Here is a 19,312-nt window from a genome sequence, read left to right on the forward strand (position 1 = left end):
CAAGTAAAGTCTACTTACTATTGAACCTAACATTCATTTGACATTTAATTGACACTTAACAATTAGGCTAATTCAATTAGTTAAGTAAATATTACTTAATTATATTTAATTTAACATATAGAATTAAGTAACATCTACTTAACTAGGTAAAATAAATGTAAAAAAAACTAAGTTTTTATTCAAACAATATAACACTGAATTAATCCACACTTTTAAAGCGTATTCTTAGAAACATTTAAGTAAATAATACATTAGACATTGTGTAGATTCCATCCTGTATATGCATATAAGATATAGTCACCTGAACACAGAGACCTCAATACTTGGTAGGCTACACAATGACGGTAACAATCGATAGATCGTTTTTGAGTATGAATGTGTCATTTTGAGTAGAAAATGAATCCAGATGTCACAAAATTGCAAGTTACCAAACCTAACAACAAAAGCAATGATAAAACGGTGTAAATACTGGAAAACAGTGAAAAATCAACCTTATTAATTATTCATGCCCCAGTGGGAGCACCCATATAAGAAAAGTTGAGTAGATTTTACTTAATTTTATATTGTTGATATTTACGCTTTAATTTCTACAAGCTTGAATTGAGTTGCCTACTAATTTGGGATTTATTTGCACTAACTTTTTCATGTAGAAATTACATTTGTTTTTCTGTAGCATTTACTTCACCACAGAATAATTTGTATCAGTGTAAAGTGGTAAATTATGTTTTGTGTGTGTGTGTGTGTGTGTGTGTGTGTGTGTGTGTGTGTGTGTGAGAGAGAACAAAGCACTCGCGTTGCTTCATTAAATTGAGGTAATTCCACTGGAGTCACATGGATTACTAGTATTTCCTATCCTTCTGGACCTTGAATGTGTAAATTGTGTTGCTCCCAATGGAGGGACTGAAAGCTCTCTGGATATTCTGAAAAATATCTTCATTGTGTTCCGAAGATGAACGAAAGTCTTACGGGTGTGGTGTGGTACGACATGAGGGTGAGTAATTAATGACAGAATTTTCATTTTTGGGTGAACTAACCCTTTAAGTCCTCTGTGGTCATTTTCACAACAATCGATAACTGAGACACAAAGTTCTGCCAGTTGCATTATCATTTGTGAATCATTCAAGAAAGCACGAATCCGTGAGTGGTATGACACATGGGCTGTGTCCGCAAGCTGAAAAAAAAAATACTGAGGAGGAGATAGCGTTCACGTCCGAATCCAATGAACATGTCACATCTTGTCTAGTATGTCTACTGAGATAGCCTACCTTCATCTGATGGATTTTTGAAGGCAGCATAAATATTTCATTTGCATCCTTTGCTATCCACCGATCCTGTGCGTTCCATTCCGTGACAGTTGAGCTAAAAAAAATACAAAAAATAGGCCTAAATATGGCGTCTGACAATTGTGGTTGGTGGCAGTTTGTGTGCATTTTTGACCTACCTACTTTTCCCAACTTTTATGTCATTTTCTAGCGAGAAATTACTATTGTAGTAATTAAATATTCACTTAGGCCTAGTTGTCACTAAAGCTCTCTCTATTTAGATAATTAAACCGCTTATATGCTGCCTCAGAAGTCTGTCTGAAATCAGTTTTGTGAGGTTGGCCTAACTTAATGCGCAAACGCTTACGCTACCTGTGCAGTCAGCTAAGCTTTTGGGTTCAGCCGGGGTTCTTTATCCGGGACCGTGTGTATTGATAAAGCGGTGCCTCTTCACATCTGGTTTAGAACGAGTAGGGTAAACTACTATAGAGATACTTTTTCAGTTGAAAAATTAGAATAACCCATTAAAGATGAAAGTATTATGCAATCATTTAAGACATTTCTTCTTATATAGACCCTTTTTAGCATAAAGGCTTCTTTAAAATTGAGTCAAGAACCCTATAGGGTTCAGTATTGAACCCCCACTGAATGTTTTTTTCCCCCGAAGAGTGTATCTTACCAGCTGTGTTTACTAGTTTTTTGCAATTTAATGGCAGGATATACAACACAAAGTAGAGTGTTAGAAATGTAAAAATATGAAACCATAAAAAAAAAAACTTTAAGTGAGATTTAAAGGCACACTATGCAGTTTCTGTTTTTCTCAAACAGCGACCCCTAGAGTCGCTGTGGAGTACTTGTTTTTAACGTTACTGCCGTAAATACCTCTCACGCAGAGCCGTCTCTGCACTCTTCCGACCGCGCTTTCTTCGTCGACTCTGCCATGATTCACGTCTGAAATGCGTGCTAGTGTTTTCCATAGAGGCTGTTTCATATGTTGTTGATGTATGTGACGTCGTGCCGTAAAGCAAGTCATGGTTCTCGTGAGATTTGTCAGGGCGCCACCTCTCAAACTTGCATTGTTGGTTTTGCCCCCGCTTTGCTATCGGGATGATTCGCCCTACTACGAGTTCGTTTACCATCGAAATTATTTCAAAGCTGTTATATTAAGGTACAAATCTTGCATAGTGTGCCTTTAACTACTGCTGAAATATAGCCTATCACTTTCTAAAATATCTGACCATTGAGTGCCACGATTGACCACTCAGAATCTAGTATTCCTGAAAGTAGTCTAATAAATCTTGACACGATTTTGAAGTACTGTCAATGTTTTTTAAATCTGTATAGCAGGAAATGTGTTGTTTAGGTAATTACTTGGCAACCCTTTAAATACCTTTCAGCTCATTCTCACACACACATTGCTCAAAGAGTCATTATTGATGAGTGAGAGGGAAGTGAGGGAGTCAGTCCTGGCATCACTGCAAAGCTGTTAGTGCTGGCTGAATGGAGGTGGGTGCACGGGATGCATAATTGGTCCAGTGTGCATGTGTGCGAGCATTGGTGATAATTGTGGTTCACAGGTGGCCACAGTGGTGGCCTGTCCAAGCTTTGAGTTCATACCAGGGCCTGGGACAAAAGACAAAAGATTCCAGGGCTCTTTGTTATTGACTGTGGTCAAAGCCTCTGGCCATTCCCGTGTCCACCTAAACATGAGTTCATGAGTCTCCTGAGAATTCAAACAAGAGTCTTGAAAAGATCCACTGCAAAGAACGCAGCATTGATGTTAAGATCTCATGGCAATGTTTACATGCAGAATAGTAACAGTATCTGAAAATGATTTTTCTGAAACTACTAAGAGGTTTTCTACTTTTAAACAATTAAACAATAAACCATATATTTAATATGGAAATTATAAAGTGCATGAAAATAATGATAACTGCTGAGCAAAACTAGATCTTGTCATTGTTCCAACCGTCCAGTACAGCCCCATACTGGTGAATGTAAGACTAGAATGTATTCACTGATTTCACATCACAGTGATCTAGGAAATTTTAGTGGCATTATAGCAAAAGTGCCCCAGTAAAACCTCTTTTGGCGCCTCCTATCAGATATTGTTATCAGATAATGCAGAAATTCCTTAGATATGCCATTAGCATTGAGCATGCAGTCTCCCCAGGCATTTCCCTTCTTTGTTGACTAAAAGTCCAAAAACAAGTTGAAACAAGACGCCACGCTGCCAAGTGGCATGTACCATCAAGATTTCCCTGATAATCATACTGAAATAGCTTGTCAGACATGAAAGAGTTTGCGTTTAAGCCTTGCAGGGTATTTTCTGGTGAGATCATCTTTCTGCAACATAGACCAAGCAAAAAGGCTGAGAGCGCAAGAAAGAACATTGTACATTGACAAAGTGATATCTATACATTGCAAATGAGTCAAAACAGACAGAATATATTAGGATACCTACAACATTGCATTATCTTCAATTAAGTAGTGCTTACCAAAAAAAGTATTTACAAAAATAGCTGCTACAGAAGATTTTTATTATTATTATTTTAACAGACTATCCTGTTGTAGCCTACATTCTGTCTGATTCTCTTTAGTGTCTATACACTTTATCTCTTGGGCCAAAAGATTTCCCAGATTGGATTGACAAAAACAATGTGACATTCATGTCTGTTACTGCCTCGCTTGAGAGAGTGGGAGTGAATGTAAGTTTTTACTGTGACATTCTGATGAAGATGCGGGTCAGAATTAGATAGGAGCCGTTTCATAGGGAAGTTCCCAAGTGTTTAAACACTCCGCGATACTGTGTGAACGAAACCAAACCAGACTGAGATAATAACTGCCATTAAGGTGTGCTGTACTGTGAGGTGTGTGCTTGTTTGGGACTCTGTCACGTAGTACTGTAATTATGTAACATGAGGACTGGTAATCTATGACGTTTGGCTTATGGATCACAGTAAAAGTCGACGCACAGAGAAAAAGAGCAAATAGAGTAAGAGGTCAAACTGCTTTTACAGAACAACCAATGTGTGGTATGTTTGTAAGTGCAAACTTGCATACATAAACGCACACAGAGACAGAGGGATTCAAAGTAGAATTGTTAAAACTTGACTGGCGGTTTGCTGTGTGGATGTAAATGGCCTAAATGTTTTTGTGTATGTGTATGTGTTTGTGTATGTGTGGGATTGAAGCAAGAGGAATGTTGTGTATGGGTGGTCAATTAGTTTACCATTTCAGCTGTGACCAACTGGCTTACTGGAAAGTAACATAGGATTCTTCCCATTCAGCAGGCCTTACCACCTCCAAGGTCAGACTCTGATTGTTTGTTTGTGTGTGTGTGTTGTACAGAGGGAAAGAGTTTTGAGTTTTGTGATGGACTTCCTGCCCTGGCCTCCAAAAAAAAAAAGAAAAAAAAGTACTGTTTAGGCATTAGTCTTTTCTATTGCGTGCACATACACTTCTGTAAAAGTTTGTGGTCAGTAAGATTTTTAAAGAAGTCTCTTATGCTCACCAAGGCTGCATTTTATTTGATCAAAAATACAGTGGAAACTAATATTGTGAAATATTATTACATTTTAAAATAATACAATGTGGATACAATTATGCTGATTTGGTGCTCGAGAAACATTTCTTATTATTATCAATGTTGAAAACAGTTATGCTGCTTAAAATTTTTATGGAAACTGTCAAACATTTTGGGGGGGATTCGTGGATGAATAAAAAAGTTCAAAAGAAAATCATTTATTTGAAATAGAAATATTTAGTAACACCTAACATTTGAACAGTGTTTGCATGTTTTGGCATTATGTTTCAAATCAGCAGATTCTCTGTGTAACATCAGATTGTTTTATGAATTGTAAATATTCACTATTCACTTATACAATAAATTAATTATAAACTTAATAATCTATATTATATTATATTATCCACTAGTTTTACTCTAATGATTGGATTTTTGCATATTTAACCCTGTGGAATAATTTAGTAGTCATACTACTAGTATAAGAGCAACAGTATCTGCAGCAACAGCAGTAACATCTGCTCTAATGGAAACAATACTAGCTAGTATTATATTGTAATTAAAGTGCCAGAACATTATAACATAATGGTTGTGCTAAACATTTGTTTATAATCAAATAACCTCTTTTCACTCTTGCCTCTCTCTCATTCCCTGTACATCCTTCTCATAATCCTAAACCAATTTGCATTCTTTCTACCCCTCCGCTGTTTCTGCATGTAAAGGAGGCACTGCTGGATACCTCCAGGCTGCTGTGGTGACCGTGTCCGTGAGAGATATGTAGCAGCACAATGTCATCGGCACAACCGGGCCACAGCAACTGCTATTCCCACGACCCACAGAAATACCTCACCGGCCTTTAGAGAGCACGGCAGCATGTGTCTGTCAGTCCAACACAGAGCTAAAGCCCGTGTGAATTCCTTAACGTATGCTCAAATATACACAGATGAGCTTCACAGCTGCTCTTTAAGGCCATCCTTAAAAATATTTTGGTTTGCAGTAACAGCAAAAAAAAAGAAAAAAAGGGTCGGTAGGTCGGTCTATATTTTTTTAAAAAATAATATAAAAAAGTCTATATTTTTTCATTTAAAAAAAAAAATCAGGGTCGGTGGGGGGTGGGGGGGGGGTGGGATGACATTTTTCACCTATGTCTAAGGGCTGTTTACACCAGGTCACTTCATGCGTTTTCTCGGTTTTCTCAGATCAGATTGCAATCTGATTTATCAAAACGATTCCATTTACACCTGGTTACATAGGCTAAATGTGTGTTGTTTTTTTGCGGATATAAATCCGATCTTCAATTACCGCTATATGTAGATTTAATGGAGTGCACGTCACCGAAAGCAACAGTTATGACTACATTATTTTATTGATCAGCTAAAATTTCTGAATCAAAGCCCGCAATAAGAGAAAGCGGAAACAGCCCTGGTAAGATCATTTCGTTTCTTTACATTTAATGATGATGATTGTGTGTTAAGCGTCAGCGACTTACTTTCACTTTGATTTGCGATAACGTTAGTTTGCACGTTGATGCTCAGCTTCTCGTGTTGCAGTAGCGTCGTCATATCTGACTAAAACATGACATATAGCCTATAACACGCTCTCGCATGTTTATTTTTTAATAAACCATATTCAACAACATATAAAAATGAAATAATCTTTAGAGTAAAGCCGCAGCCATCATTACCAAGCGCGAACCATTGACAGTGAATGAAACGAAGCAAACTTAGCTTGCAGCCAGTAGTGTGACATGCGTTAACGGTTAACCAATGGTGTAAACATAATCATAGATGACGCGCCACGGGTTTTTATTTAAAAGAAAGAACGTAGCTTATGTTTGTATGTAGGTCTAGGCAATTTATATTCACAATACTTAATAACTAATATTATTTTATTGCATTTGTATTAGTTGTTTGAAGAGTTTAAAAAAAAATCGGTCGGTCTTAACGCAAGTTTACAACCGGCAAGTCGGTCGGACTGAAAGGGAAAATAAATAAATAATTGGGTCGGTACTAAATTGACAGGGTCGGTCGGGTTACGGCAAACAAGAATATTTTTAAGGATGGCCTAAAGGATTCGGATCATAGAAGAGAGGGCAAAGTCGTGAGCTCACTGTTCCTATTAGCATCCTACGTCTAATGATGCGTCCCATCAGGGCAGTAGGACGAAACAGAGTACTGTAGCACCCTGGGAACAATCCTGGATCTGTGCTATCTGAAGATGGTGGTGGCTCTGACATGCCAGGTAACAGTATAACAGACAGGCTGATATTGCAGAAACTCAAATGCGCATGATGTGCTTCACCAGCAGAGGGCGACACAACACTCATTCTTGCACCCTAAAAGCTCTTGAGCTGTTGAAGAACTTTTCATCTTTATCATACCAGATGAATTATGTAATTACAGTTAGATAATGGAAGCACAAACAGTAATATTTGTCTTTTTCATCAGTTTATTACTAAAATAGGTCTTCTGTAGGGTTTGTTTCACTTAGAGCTGGCATATTTTTGTATAAAGAGCTGACGGGTGTGGGTGTTTTTCAGGGGATTTTGTTTAGCTGAAGCGGACGCGGCGCATTGAGCCAACGGTGCTGTTTTGAGCACCCCAGTCAGAGAAGTTATTGTAGTCCTTCTTTTCCAGGATGTAATGGGCTCCTCTGTAGTTCGGCTCCTGGTACGCCACCCAGCTGTGGTCAAGAAAGAGAGATTGGAAATATATTTAATAATAATTCACACAATAATGAATATATGAACAGAATAAATATCCAAGTACTTTAACATCAGTGAACTTTTACTCACGTTCCGCCCATTACTCTGATGGAGGACACCCTGTTAAGGCTGTAACGGCTCATCAGGTTGGGGATGTCATCATGGAGCTCTGTCTTCTTGCCTGAGAAACCTGCCCTCTCAAACAGCTGTGCACAGGCAGTGTTTGTGTCCTAGCCCACCAAATACACACAAACAAAAGGAAAACTCCAGGTTTATGAACTTTTTTTTTACATTCAGTGGAAATGACAAAGATTGATAATTTGGTATATTGTGAGAATATTGTTTTTTAATTATTTTTGTACTATCTCACCTGTTTCACAGCACGAACAGAGGAGATGTGGTCACCCTGAGCACACCACTTATCAGTGCAATTGTACTCCCCCCGGTCAGACATGTCCCACAGGTACTGACGCCCTCGGAAGTTCTCATGTTCGTATGCCACCCATCTACATATGAACACGTCGCAGTTAAAACGCAAAAATAGCAGAGTGGGCTTGAATTGGCAAAATGTAATTACATGGGGAAAAACGATTTAATTTAGCTTAGAATATTTTCAAAATATCGACTGAATCAAAATGTGAAGTAATCATTAATGTCAGATTTATAAAAGGTCAAACAAGGTATTGTGATATAAAACTGCCATGCACTCACGCTCCGCTCTCCACCTGGACAGAGTTGCATCTGTCGGGAAAGTTTTTTTCACTCAATTTCTGACAGTCAGAGGTCAGGTCCAGTCGCCGACCTGCAAAGTTCCTCTGCTCGAAAAGGGTCACCTGAAAAACACAACTAATGTTAAAAAACCCACTTGAATATATACACATTCATTTAAGTATTTAAAAAGCACAACAGGATTTAAAAGAATTTTCATGGCATATGTGACCCTGGACCACAAAACCAGTCACATGCCGCACAGGAATGTGGCAATAGCCAACGATACATTGCATGGGTCAAAATTATTATGCCAAAAATCATTAGGATATTAAGTAAACATCATGTTCCATGAAGATATTTTGTAAATTTCCTACCGTAAATATATAAAAAATAATATATTTTTGTGAATGGATGCAGCAAAATCACAAACATAAATGGACAACTTTAAAGGAGATTTTCTCAATGATTACATTTTTTGCACCCTCAGATTCCAGATTTTCAAATAGTTGTATCTCAGCCAAATATTGTCCTTTCCTAACAAACCATACATCACCTGAAGCTGAATAAATAACCATTGACGTATAAATCCCAATAAATAAAAAAAGACCCTTGTGACTGGTTTTGTGGTTTAGGGTCACATATATGAAACTAGCAACTTTTTCAGCTAATTTTCCAAATGACTTTTCCTAAAAACACCACTAAAGCTGTATGAGAAGCGATAAAAAAGTGAGACTGATATATTATTCATCAGCACCAAACTCAGTGCTGAGTCACTATGCAGGAAAGTAAACTCTTACCCTCCCACTGGACCCGTAGAAGGCACGTTGGAGCACAGACCCCAGCTTGCTAGGGGGAAAAAGTCCAGTACTCTTAGCATATTTTCCAACAGAGAACACATATACAACAACAATCAATAAAAATATGCCATGAAAGAAGCCAGTAGAAAACATAGCTTTTTGAACTGTTAACATTTAAATTAAAGTTACATTTTATTTGTTCCATGACAATGTATGCGTGAAACAAATCAGTTTGCCAATTAAAGCATAACAGTATGTTGTTTCAGGGCTTTCCTAACCGTATGGATGTGATCTGAACTACATATGTATTCTCTTCCACAAAACTGCAATGAGTCACGGATGTTGGTCTGACTTTTATATGCCTTTTTCTGCATTGATTAATACAGCCCTCTTGAGAGGTGCAGATCTGGTTGAAACCCAGTCCACAAAGTTTGGTGTTGCTCTTGTTTCCAAATGCACCGCAAACATACCTGGTTTGTTGGGCTAGTCCGGGGACCTTAGTGAAGATGTTCATGTCAGCTCGTGGTGGCCACTAAGATGGTCCTTAAATACAGCAGGTACATAGGAACAGGGAGTGCTAGAATGCTCATACTCTTTCTGCTGCTCTCTCTGTAGTCGGTCTGTGTATTGATATGCTAAACACACAGTTTGCTATGTTTTGTCAAAGCCTTCAGCTATATGTGCATACAGAAACTCAAATGCACACATAGAGTACAAAAGCTTAGACATGCAAATCAGTAGCCCATGCAAGACAACACGCATGTTCACATGATAAACCAACATACATTGAACACATTCTGCTTCATACACACTTAAACACACATACACAAACATACACATACAGTTAAAGAGTGCAGTGCCAACACTTTCTAAAACAATTCAGCATTCTTTTCACAGGTCATTTACAATGCATTTTGCATGTTGTAACTATTCGTGTAAAACTGGAGCGGCTGTATGCTGAAAAAAATCGTATTTTCATGTAAAATGTACTCCAATAATCTTTGTCAGATGTTGTAAAAAATATTTTACAGTGTAGAAAATTGTTTTAATGCATAAAGCAATGACAGCCAGGCATATGTATAGACCTGTTCAGTGGTAACCAACCATGATTTTATATAATATTGGTCTATATTGATTATCCTAGTTCAGTCAGAATTGGATTCGTATTTAAGTAAGGGAAAATATTTTATATATTGAAATATTATTTTATATCATTTGTACATTATATTTTGCGTTATAAAAGAACATTGTACGTTATTACTAAAATATATGTATAGTGCTCATTTACTCAATAGAAAATGATTCAGACATTGCTTATATTTTTATAGTCTCATTGGTTCAGAATTTGATTCAGAAATGCTGCTGATTAAAGTCAACCTTTTTTCATAGCATAAACTTGTATTTCTCCTTTGGGGGCCAAAATGCAAATGTATCACCCACACCAACATCAACTTGCTTACAGAGTCAAATGTTCAATTCTATAAAACATGTTAGGAGCAGCACTTTTCCCCTCTCAGCCCATTGAATTTGAACAGTGGGTATTTGGGCCTGTGTGTGGCTCCTGAATGGAGCTTGGATCTACTAGATGCTTCGCTACTGTTTTGTGCGTGCGGGCGCACGGGCACTGGGCAGCTTTGTGAGGGTGAATGAAGTTCAGAAGCTTAGGTAACCTTCTGGCACTTTGGAGTGGATTCCAGTCGGGACAAATGTGAGGCCTGGAGCAGGTAAACGTGTATATGTGCTTGAGTGTGAATCTAGATGGAGGGAGAGGGTGAGAGGAGGGAGAGAGAGAGACAAGAGACAGGGCAAAGCTGCTGGTTCCTGTGAAGAGAAAGGAGCGTTTTAATCATCTTCTCATCCTCTCTCCTTCAGATAGAAACTCACATCTCCTCTTTTCAGGATAAATACTTTTGAGATGTCTTTCATATTGGCAGCTCTTGACAAACTGACTTATTTTTTGTCTCTGATAGCCTTTTGTATCAGTTTGTCTTATAGCTGGCTGAAATGAGAGTTAATTCATCTGATCTGATCTGGGTTTGGAATTCTTTTTGACATTTTGGGCGATTGCACGTGGATTGTGACAGCTTTTTAGTTTGGGATGCATCATTGATATGCCTCAGCTCCAGAACTGACCACTCTGAGTAGGTTTTCTTATTTTTGAAATGAGGATAACTGGTGTGAAGTTTCTCCATGTGTACCTATTTAAGAACAACTGCAAGAATAAAACATTTTCGAAGATGTGCCTGTAAGTAAAAGGAGTCTGTTTTATCTGTGCAGGTGTTACTAGTAAAAAAACTAACTCCTATGAGAATAAGAGGATGCCACAACACAGTGTGCTGAGGATATGCCACATTCTGCTACTGGCACCCTGCATTTTTTCCAGCGAAGACTTTGACTGGACCAAGAACGAAAAGGGATCATTTCAGTATGGCACATTTCCTTCAGGTAAAGCGTTACTCATAAAAGCAATTAACACTTAACACAAATAACAGCAAATAGATGTGTGTTCTCTTTAAGCTCAAATATTAAAATACATGCAAGTATGCATCTGGTTGAATTTTTTTTTTTTTACAAATTACATTGTTTGCAGCACAGTAAAAATAAAGTGATTAAAGCAGGTAAATAAGATTGTAAACTATAATCCTGTCTTGAAAAAATAAATAAAAATTTTTATAAAAATGTTTTATATAAAATTACATATGTTATTGAAATCATTCATTTTCAGGATTTTATATAAATGAATGCATATTGCATATACAAACATACAAAAAATTATATATATAATTATATATTATTAATTATTAATTAATACCTACATGATGTGCAGATTAATTAACCGAAATTTAATCACACATCAATTTCGGCTGAGAAATTACCCCCAAAAGACTATGTAAAGTCATTATTGTGTTAAATGAGAAAATCATCAAATAGTCACATTACAAAAAGTAGTTTTAGAAAGAAATATTTTATTTGATACACATAAACCTTTAGGCTACAACGGCCATGAATTTATTTAAAAAATTTTCAGAAGCTATATCTGAATTGGTATTTAGATATATGTACAGACCAAAACAGTTTGGTTAACAACATTCTTCAAAATATCTTCTTTTATGTTCCACAAAAGAAAGTAAGTCATACATGTTTGAAACTACATGAGGGTGAGTAAATGGAAATAAACAGAGTTTGAATTTTTGTGTAAACTATCCCCAGAATATATATATATATATATTTAAAATAAAATGATACTCCAAATAAGAAAATAAAACTGTCAGTAGGTAGCGGTAAATCTCTAAATGAGGACATTATTGAGTCGTTCATTCATCTGATTCGTTCAAACGGCTAATTCATTCAGGGTAAAAAGTAAATGTCTCTCTTTATGAATGGGACATGTGAGACTGCTGGCCTGGCGCTGCTGTCCTCAGGCTGCTGTGACGTACGGCTCTGCGGTTCTGCAGTTGGTTATTATTGGAGAGATTCGCTCAAAATGCGGACGCTTTAGAAATAAAACACCGCTGTGTTGCTCGGAGACGCACAGCACAGTTCTGGTTGTGCAGGTAATATTTTCATTGGAAAATTTTTTGCAAAAACTGACAATATCGTGTCTGAAATAACACAATATTAACCTCCTACTTACTGTTTAAACAGCACTTGTGTGATATTGCACGTGTTACTTACTATAGCCTATCATATGATATAAATATGAGACAAAAACTTATAAACGGGCATCTCAAATTTTAGGGGCATTCTAACTGCATTCTATAGGCTCCATCACACAGTGAGTTGTCCAATCACCAATCAATCAACTATGAAATAAATGTAAAATGACATATGTAGGTCTGGGGCAGGTGCATTCAATAACTTTAATGAATTATTTCCCCATAACTAATTAATTAAATGAACGCATTAAATCGACAGCCCTAATATACAGTATATCCTTTTTTATATATATAAATAGCAACGTGTATATGCATACATTTTCAGGATTCTCTTGGGGTGCTGGCAGTTCAGCATACCAAACAGAGGGAGCATGGGATAAAGATGGGAAAGGAAAGAGCATCTGGGATGTGTTCTCCCACAAGAGAGGGAAAACCCACCGGAATGACACCGGTGACTCATCCTGTGATGGCTATAATAAAATCAAGGTGCTATGATTAACTTTATCAGAAATGCACAATGACGTACAGTATGTAGACACTTTGGTTCTAAGAGTTTTTTAATGTATGTTTTAGGATGATATCTCACTGATGAAAGACATGAAGCTGAACCACTATCTCTTTTCCATCTCCTGGCCAAGGATTCTGCCCAGTGGCATTAAGAGTAATTCAAATTAATGTTAAAATGAAGGGGAAAAAAAGTTTTCTTGTACTATTTTACAAGAGTCATAACCAAACTTTTTTCTGATTGTCTTTTAGCTGACTACATCAATGAGAAAGGGATAGAGCACTATGATAACATGATTAATGTGCTTCTGGAGAACAGAATCACACCGATTGTGACGCTCTACCACTGGGACTTACCTCAGGTAAAACTAAATCCTCACTGAGGAAGACAATAGCTGAAATCACAAATTGTCTAGTAGGTACTGCATTTAGTTTGAAACGTACTTTACAACCATTAAAAAGTATATTCTATATAGTATGAATATGGGTAATATGAATGAAACTTTGGATGTCCTACATCTGCCATGTTGTCACTGTCACGTGACCTACCAGCGTCAGTTGCGTCACTTCTCTGCCATTCACAAATCCTCTCCCGTGGCCTCATGGGATAGTAAAGTGTCCATTGGATGTACACTTTAGAATCTCGCTGGAAGTAGCAAGTCATCTGGGTACTTTTTGCTGTACTGTTTTATGAATCCTGTGAATTCATATATACTACTCGTCTCCCGAATACTACTCTACTCGTCATTCACCTACAGCTCATAATACATGTAATATTCGGACGCAGGGAATGACTCTGAATTCTCTTTCTAAAAAATATATTTACAATTAGTATATCAGAGTACACATCTAAAGAGTATATATCAGAGTATACTTCAATTTGATTCAATTTTCAAAATACCTGTGCCTTTACAGGTTCTGGAGGAGAAATATGGAGGTTGGCAAAATGCAAGTATGATCAACTTCTTCAACGATTTTGCCAACTTGTGCTTTGAGAGATTTGGCAATCGAGTCAAATACTGGATCACCTTCAACAATCCTTGGGTAAGAACTGTAAAAATAGTGTCCACAATTATAATTCCAACTCATTAAAAATGTAATCATCATAATTAATTTTTCATGCAAATGTCAAGTAACTTGGCCTTTCTCTAAAATTCCACAATAATAGTAAGTAATATCAAGTAATAAAAGCTAGCAACAATTCCTGTCAGGGATACTTTGACTTATATGAGAAAAAAGAGTTTATAATCTGGGTCAAATTCCATTCTTACACTGACAGTAAAGATTCCTCCCATGTTTCTAGTCTGTTGCAGTAGAGGGGTATGAGACTGGAGAACATGCTCCTGGTCTGAAGATGAGGGGTACTGGTGCCTATAATGCTGCCCACAACATCATTAAGGTGATCAAAATCCACCGCAGTCCACTGTAGTCTAATAACCCTAACAAGTGAGCAACATAATTCAGACGCCAAGTTATCAATGCAATGCACTTTGCTGTAGTATCCACCTTATTTCAACATAAAAGTGGGTGTGGCTATTTGTTTCATGGTATAGCCATGTATAGTCATGGTATAGCCGGTATCGGTTCCAGTAATTTTAGCTGTACAAAAGCAGCTATTATGCTGCTTGATATTACAATTTGGTTATCATAATCATAAACACAAAGGTTAACAGTTTACTGCGCTTTGTTATTCTTCTAGTTATCTACCTATAGTGGCTATTGAATCAGAAGTCTTGCGCATTTACAGAAAATAGCTTACTTAACTGCAAAATAAGGTGGATACTCTTAAACCAGAAATTGCGTATGGACAGCAGAGACAAAAATGCTAAATATAAATGATAAAACACAAATGATCATATAAGCATGCGTTTAGGGATAGCAAGCTATTCCAAAAAGACTTATCAACTATTAAAACCACTGTTCTTTTGAAACAAATTCAAATGTAGTGAACTAAAGCTCACTTTTACCATTTGCTGCACTGACAGGCTCATGCTAAGGTCTGGCATACATACGACGCCCAATGGCGAAACAAGCAGAAAGGTAGACAAATTTCAGATACTGAATTCAACTTATAACCTGTCAAGGCACAAAGGTCCAAACTAGTATAAGTGTTTCTGCCATTTCAGGTATGGTGGGCATCTCCCTGTCAGCAGACTGGGGAGAACCAGTGGATATCACCAATCAGCGAGATATAGAAGCCGCTGAAAGATATGTTCAGTTCCACTTGGGATGGTTTGCCACGCCACTCTTTAATGGAGACTATCCTCAAATTATGAAAGACTATATAGGTAAGGCAAACCGCAAATAAATAGAAAAACAAAAATGTATCTGCTTTTTTAGTAGGGGCTGGTGATTATTTACATATACGTATTTCATCAGCATTTTCTGTTTTATCTCTGCAGTTAGGAAGAGTGCCCAGCAGGGCCTGAGTAGCTCTCGCCTGCCTACTTTCAGCCCTCAAGAGAAAAGTTACATCAAAGGCACTTGTGACTTCCTGGGCATCAGCCACTTCACCACACGCTACATCACACAAAAGAACTTTCCCTCCAACCGTGGAAACAGCTACTTCACTGACCGTGACCTGGCTGAGCTGGTGGACCCACAGTGGCCTGACCCTGGATCAGAGTGGCTCTATGCTGTGCCATGGGGCTTCCGCCGTCTGCTCAGCTTTGTGAAGGTACATTTACACATCTCTGTAAACATCTTTGCAACAACTACTTCCAGACGGTAGCCAGTAGTCTGACTATAGCACATTGGTGGCTCATATATCTTTTTGTATTCTTAGACACAGTATGGAGACCCCATGATTTACGTGACAGGAAATGGAGTATCAGAGAAGATGATGTGCACAGAACTGTGTGATGACTGGAGAATGCAGTACTTCACGGATTACATAAATGAAATGTTTAAAGGTCAGAATCAATAGAGGAATCTATGCCTTCTATTATAGTTAAATACTCTTAGACCAGCGGAGCTCAACAAAGGGGCCAGGGCCACAGTATGACTTTGTATTAAAAATTATTTAATTATTCTTTCCCCTCCCATTGTTCTCTACTGTTCTATCAAGATAAAGCTAAAATAATCCCATACATATAACTAGCCTATATATATGTATATATATATATACAGTGCAATGCATAAGTGAATACACCCATGCTAAAGTTGACTAAAAAGAGGAATAAAAAATCATATTTTGGAAATTGAACTTAATGCCTTAATTAAAAAAATTAGGAAAAATCCAACCTTTAAGGACACCAATTTTCTTTGTGAATGAATAATGTATCGTAAATAAATAAATGTTCTTCCTTAAAATACATGGTGCATAAGTGAGTAGACCCCTATGTTAAATTCCCATAGAGGCAGGCAGATTTTTATTTTTAAGTATTTTTTTTTTTTTTTTTTTTAGGATACTATGCATCCTGATAAAGTTCCCTTGGCCTTTGGAATTAAAATAGCCCCACATCATCACATAGCCTTCACCATACCTAGAGATTGGCATGGGGTACTTTCCATAAGATCATCTCTCAATGCAAATCAAACTAGCTTTTAGGCTAACTGAAATAAAACCATGCCAATCTCTAGGTATGGTGAAGGCTATGTGATGATGTGGGGCTATTTTAATTCCAAAGGCCAAGGGAACTTTATCAGGATGCATAGTATCCAAAAAAAAAAAAAAAAAAAACACTTAAAAATAAAAATCTGCCTGCCTCTATGGGAATTTAACATAGGGGTGTACTCACTTATGCACCATGTATTTTAAGGAAGAACATTTATTTATTTACGATACATTATTCATTCACAAAGAAAATTGGTGTCCTTAAAGGTTGGATTTTTCCTAATTTTTTAAATTAAGGCATTAAGTTCAATTTCCAAAATATGATTTTTTATTCCTCTTTTTAGTCAACTTTAGCATGGGTGTATTCACTTATGCATTGCACTGTATATATATATATATATATATATATATATATATATATATATATATATATATATATATAAATATATATATTTATATATATATATATATATATATAATTATATTAACAAATAATTCAAACTAAAATACAAAAACAAATGTAAACTGAAATCTTATTTCTTTTTTCCTATTTGTAACTATATTTAAAAATTAGTTACCAAATTAGTTGAATCCTATAGAATTAATTATGTTAACTTCATTTAATATATCAGTGCTCCCAGTTTTTGTTAATAAAAGAGTTTTAAAACAAGCAGCATTGTCATAATTAAAGAAGAAATACCAGAGAAAATCTCTTAACCATTAATGGGGCTTATGAATATTGTAAAATGGGGGACCTTCAAGTCAAAAAGGGTGAGAACCATTGTCTTAGACTAGATTTAATAAAATGACCCATTCAGAACATGCAAATCTAAATTTACAGAAACTTGATTACTGATTGACCATGTCACTGCTTTAGGTCTCTAAAAATCCAAAATGCTTTCAAAAGTTTCTACAGATCTTCAAATCTCTTCATACACTGATAAATAAAACCCATTCAATCAGTGAAAGGAACCTTTTTGTTTTTTACTTCTATTTCATTCAGCGGTTAAAGATGGAGTTAATGTGAAAGGCTACACAGCTTGGTCACTGCTTGACAAGTTTGAGTGGGATGAGGGCTACTCTGAAAGATTTGGCCTGTACTACGTGGATTTTGGGAGCAAAAATAAACCACGCTACCCAAAAGCATCAGTTCAGTACTACAAGCGCATCATCAGCTCGAATGGTTTCCCCAATCAGAGAGAGGTATGACGTCATCGGAAATTGATTTTAGCAATATAATATAATGCTAATATAATGTTAGTTTGTCTTTTGAGTCAATGAGAGCTTTTTTTTGTGTGATGAACTTATTATGTCTCAGTTCACATCTTATGCAGTTTTTAAGTTGGATCATGTTCACCACAGATTGAAAGCTGGAAAAGAAAGGCACTGGAAACATGCACCTCAAGTAACCAGCTCCTTGCGGCAGGTTAGTGTAACTGTTGCTGACTTCACTCCCCACTGGGCAGCACAACCGGCAGTGATCTAGCTGGGGCAAATAAAAGAAAATTCTGTCTCAAATTACATTTTCTATTTGTAACCAAGCACATTATACAGAGAAAGAAAAGTATAGCGTAATTTTCTAACAGGAATTTTCTTTTGTTTGCCCTTCCAGCTAGAAGAAAATCCAAGGAAAATAAGGAACATGCAGATATGCCAAAGGTTTGGCCTGTGCATGATGAAGTTTAGGTATACAGGGCTGAAATTTTGCTATTTTTGGAGGTTGGCATGTTTCACGTGTTCTCTGGGCAGTGCTAGTGCTATTTATGACTTACCTGTGTGTGTTTTTTCCAGATCCACTGATCAGACACATGGAGATGGTCACGGAGATCGTCGTCCCCACTGTGTGCACTCTCTGCATTCTCCTCAGTGCAGTTTTTCTCATGTTTCTGCTGAGAACACGGATATTAAACTGACTGCTTCACATTTACATGACCATATTTTTTTAACATTGCATGTGTCCCTGCTGCATTTCTCTTTTTTTTAATGATTATTATGAATAATTATGAAATGCAGAGACTCGTTTACATGTACCTTGAAATAAAATGGTACACAAATGTACTTCTGTGTTCATGAATTGTTGGACCATCCGAACATCTCTCAACAAATTACCCAGAGGATAAGTTGAGGTTTGAGTGTTGGAGTATGAGGTGATAAAGAGTTTCTGAAACTTTTTGAAAGCAATTTTGTATCTCTTTTGTGTGTGAAAAACAATCATACGATTAGCACCATAATAAAATGTATGTGTATGTAAAACTTTAAAATACTAAAATTCAGTGATTCAACCACCTATTGAAGCATACATTGCAGTGTAAGATCCACATGTAGCCTATGAGATGTGTGCTTTCAATAAAGTTTGAAACCCTGCATTATAGCTATATCTTTTTTAATATTATGATGTGTCTGTGTCTACATCGGTAATCTCTCGCAAAAACAACTACTAAGCGAATTCTTTAAACAAAAACAAGCCAAAAGTCGCTTATAATAAGAGGATTTGTTTCAGTTTGACTTGTGAACGTCAGACTCGTCAGCGCTCCGAGCCGGTAGACGTCGCAGTTCTCAATCAGTTACACGAGAAACGACGTAACAAAACCATTGACGT

The 19,312-nt window shown here is 36.8% G+C and overlaps 2 protein-coding genes across 7 annotated transcripts; one reads left to right on the forward strand and one right to left on the reverse strand.

Annotated features, from left to right (window-relative positions):
- The first annotated feature begins 703 nt into the window (after nucleotides 1-703).
- On the forward strand, nucleotides 704-19,083 carry lctla (lactase-like a). 6 transcript variants are annotated; one of them, XM_084404153.1, is made up of 15 exons: nucleotides 5,957-6,210; nucleotides 11,275-11,442; nucleotides 12,979-13,139; nucleotides 13,227-13,314; nucleotides 13,410-13,519; nucleotides 14,073-14,201; nucleotides 14,461-14,556; nucleotides 15,143-15,197; nucleotides 15,284-15,445; nucleotides 15,560-15,834; nucleotides 15,943-16,069; nucleotides 17,717-17,916; nucleotides 18,076-18,139; nucleotides 18,326-18,399; nucleotides 18,505-19,077. In XM_084404153.1, exons 2-14 carry the CDS (start codon nucleotides 11,316-11,318, stop codon nucleotides 18,397-18,399), a joined length of 1,668 nt encoding a protein of 555 aa, XP_084260279.1. In that variant the 5' UTR covers nucleotides 5,957-6,210; nucleotides 11,275-11,315; the 3' UTR covers nucleotides 18,505-19,077. The 6 variants fall into 6 exon arrangements, with proteins under 6 accessions (XP_084260276.1, XP_084260274.1, XP_084260279.1 ...); XM_084404152.1 differs by lacking the exon at nucleotides 5,957-6,210 and adding an exon at nucleotides 10,778-11,138; XM_084404150.1 differs by lacking the exons at nucleotides 5,957-6,210; nucleotides 18,326-18,399 and adding an exon at nucleotides 704-991 and having other exon boundaries at nucleotides 18,505-19,082.
- Nucleotides 7,216-9,544, reverse strand: crybgx (crystallin beta gamma X). The gene is made up of 6 exons (XM_084404156.1): nucleotides 9,468-9,544; nucleotides 8,998-9,046; nucleotides 8,201-8,322; nucleotides 7,860-7,995; nucleotides 7,580-7,719; nucleotides 7,216-7,467 (listed from the first exon to the last, which is right to left on the reverse strand). Exons 1-6 carry the CDS (start codon nucleotides 9,509-9,511, stop codon nucleotides 7,335-7,337), a joined length of 624 nt encoding a protein of 207 aa, XP_084260282.1. The 5' UTR covers nucleotides 9,512-9,544; the 3' UTR covers nucleotides 7,216-7,334.
- Nucleotides 19,084-19,312: the final 229 nt, after the last annotated feature.

Source organism: Rutilus rutilus, assembly GCF_951802725.1.
Source record: "Rutilus rutilus genome assembly, chromosome: 3".
In the NCBI taxonomy this organism is placed as follows: Eukaryota; Metazoa; Chordata; class Actinopteri; order Cypriniformes; family Leuciscidae; genus Rutilus; species Rutilus rutilus.

Excerpts from the sequence above, each read along its gene's own strand:
- crybgx (XM_084404156.1), bottom strand. The coding sequence starts at position 9,511 with ATGAACATCTTCACTAAGGTCCCCGGACTAGCCCAACAAACCAG. Across the intron at positions 8,323-8,997 it reads TCTACGGGTCCAGTGGGAGG|GTGACCCTTTTCGAGCAGAG; the intron begins GTAAGAGTTTAC and ends TGTGTTTTTCAG. Across the intron at positions 7,996-8,200 it reads GTCCAGGTGGAGAGCGGAGC|ATGGGTGGCATACGAACATG; the intron begins GTGAGTGCATGG and ends GTTCATATGTAG.
- lctla (XM_084404150.1), top strand. The coding sequence starts at position 11,316 with ATGCCACAACACAGTGTGCTGAGGATATGCCACATTCTGCTACTGGCA. Across the intron at positions 13,140-13,226 it reads ATGGCTATAATAAAATCAAG|GATGATATCTCACTGATGAA; the intron begins GTGCTATGATTA and ends TGTATGTTTTAG. Across the intron at positions 18,140-18,504 it reads TAACCAGCTCCTTGCGGCAG|ATCCACTGATCAGACACATG; the intron begins GTTAGTGTAACT and ends TGTTTTTTCCAG.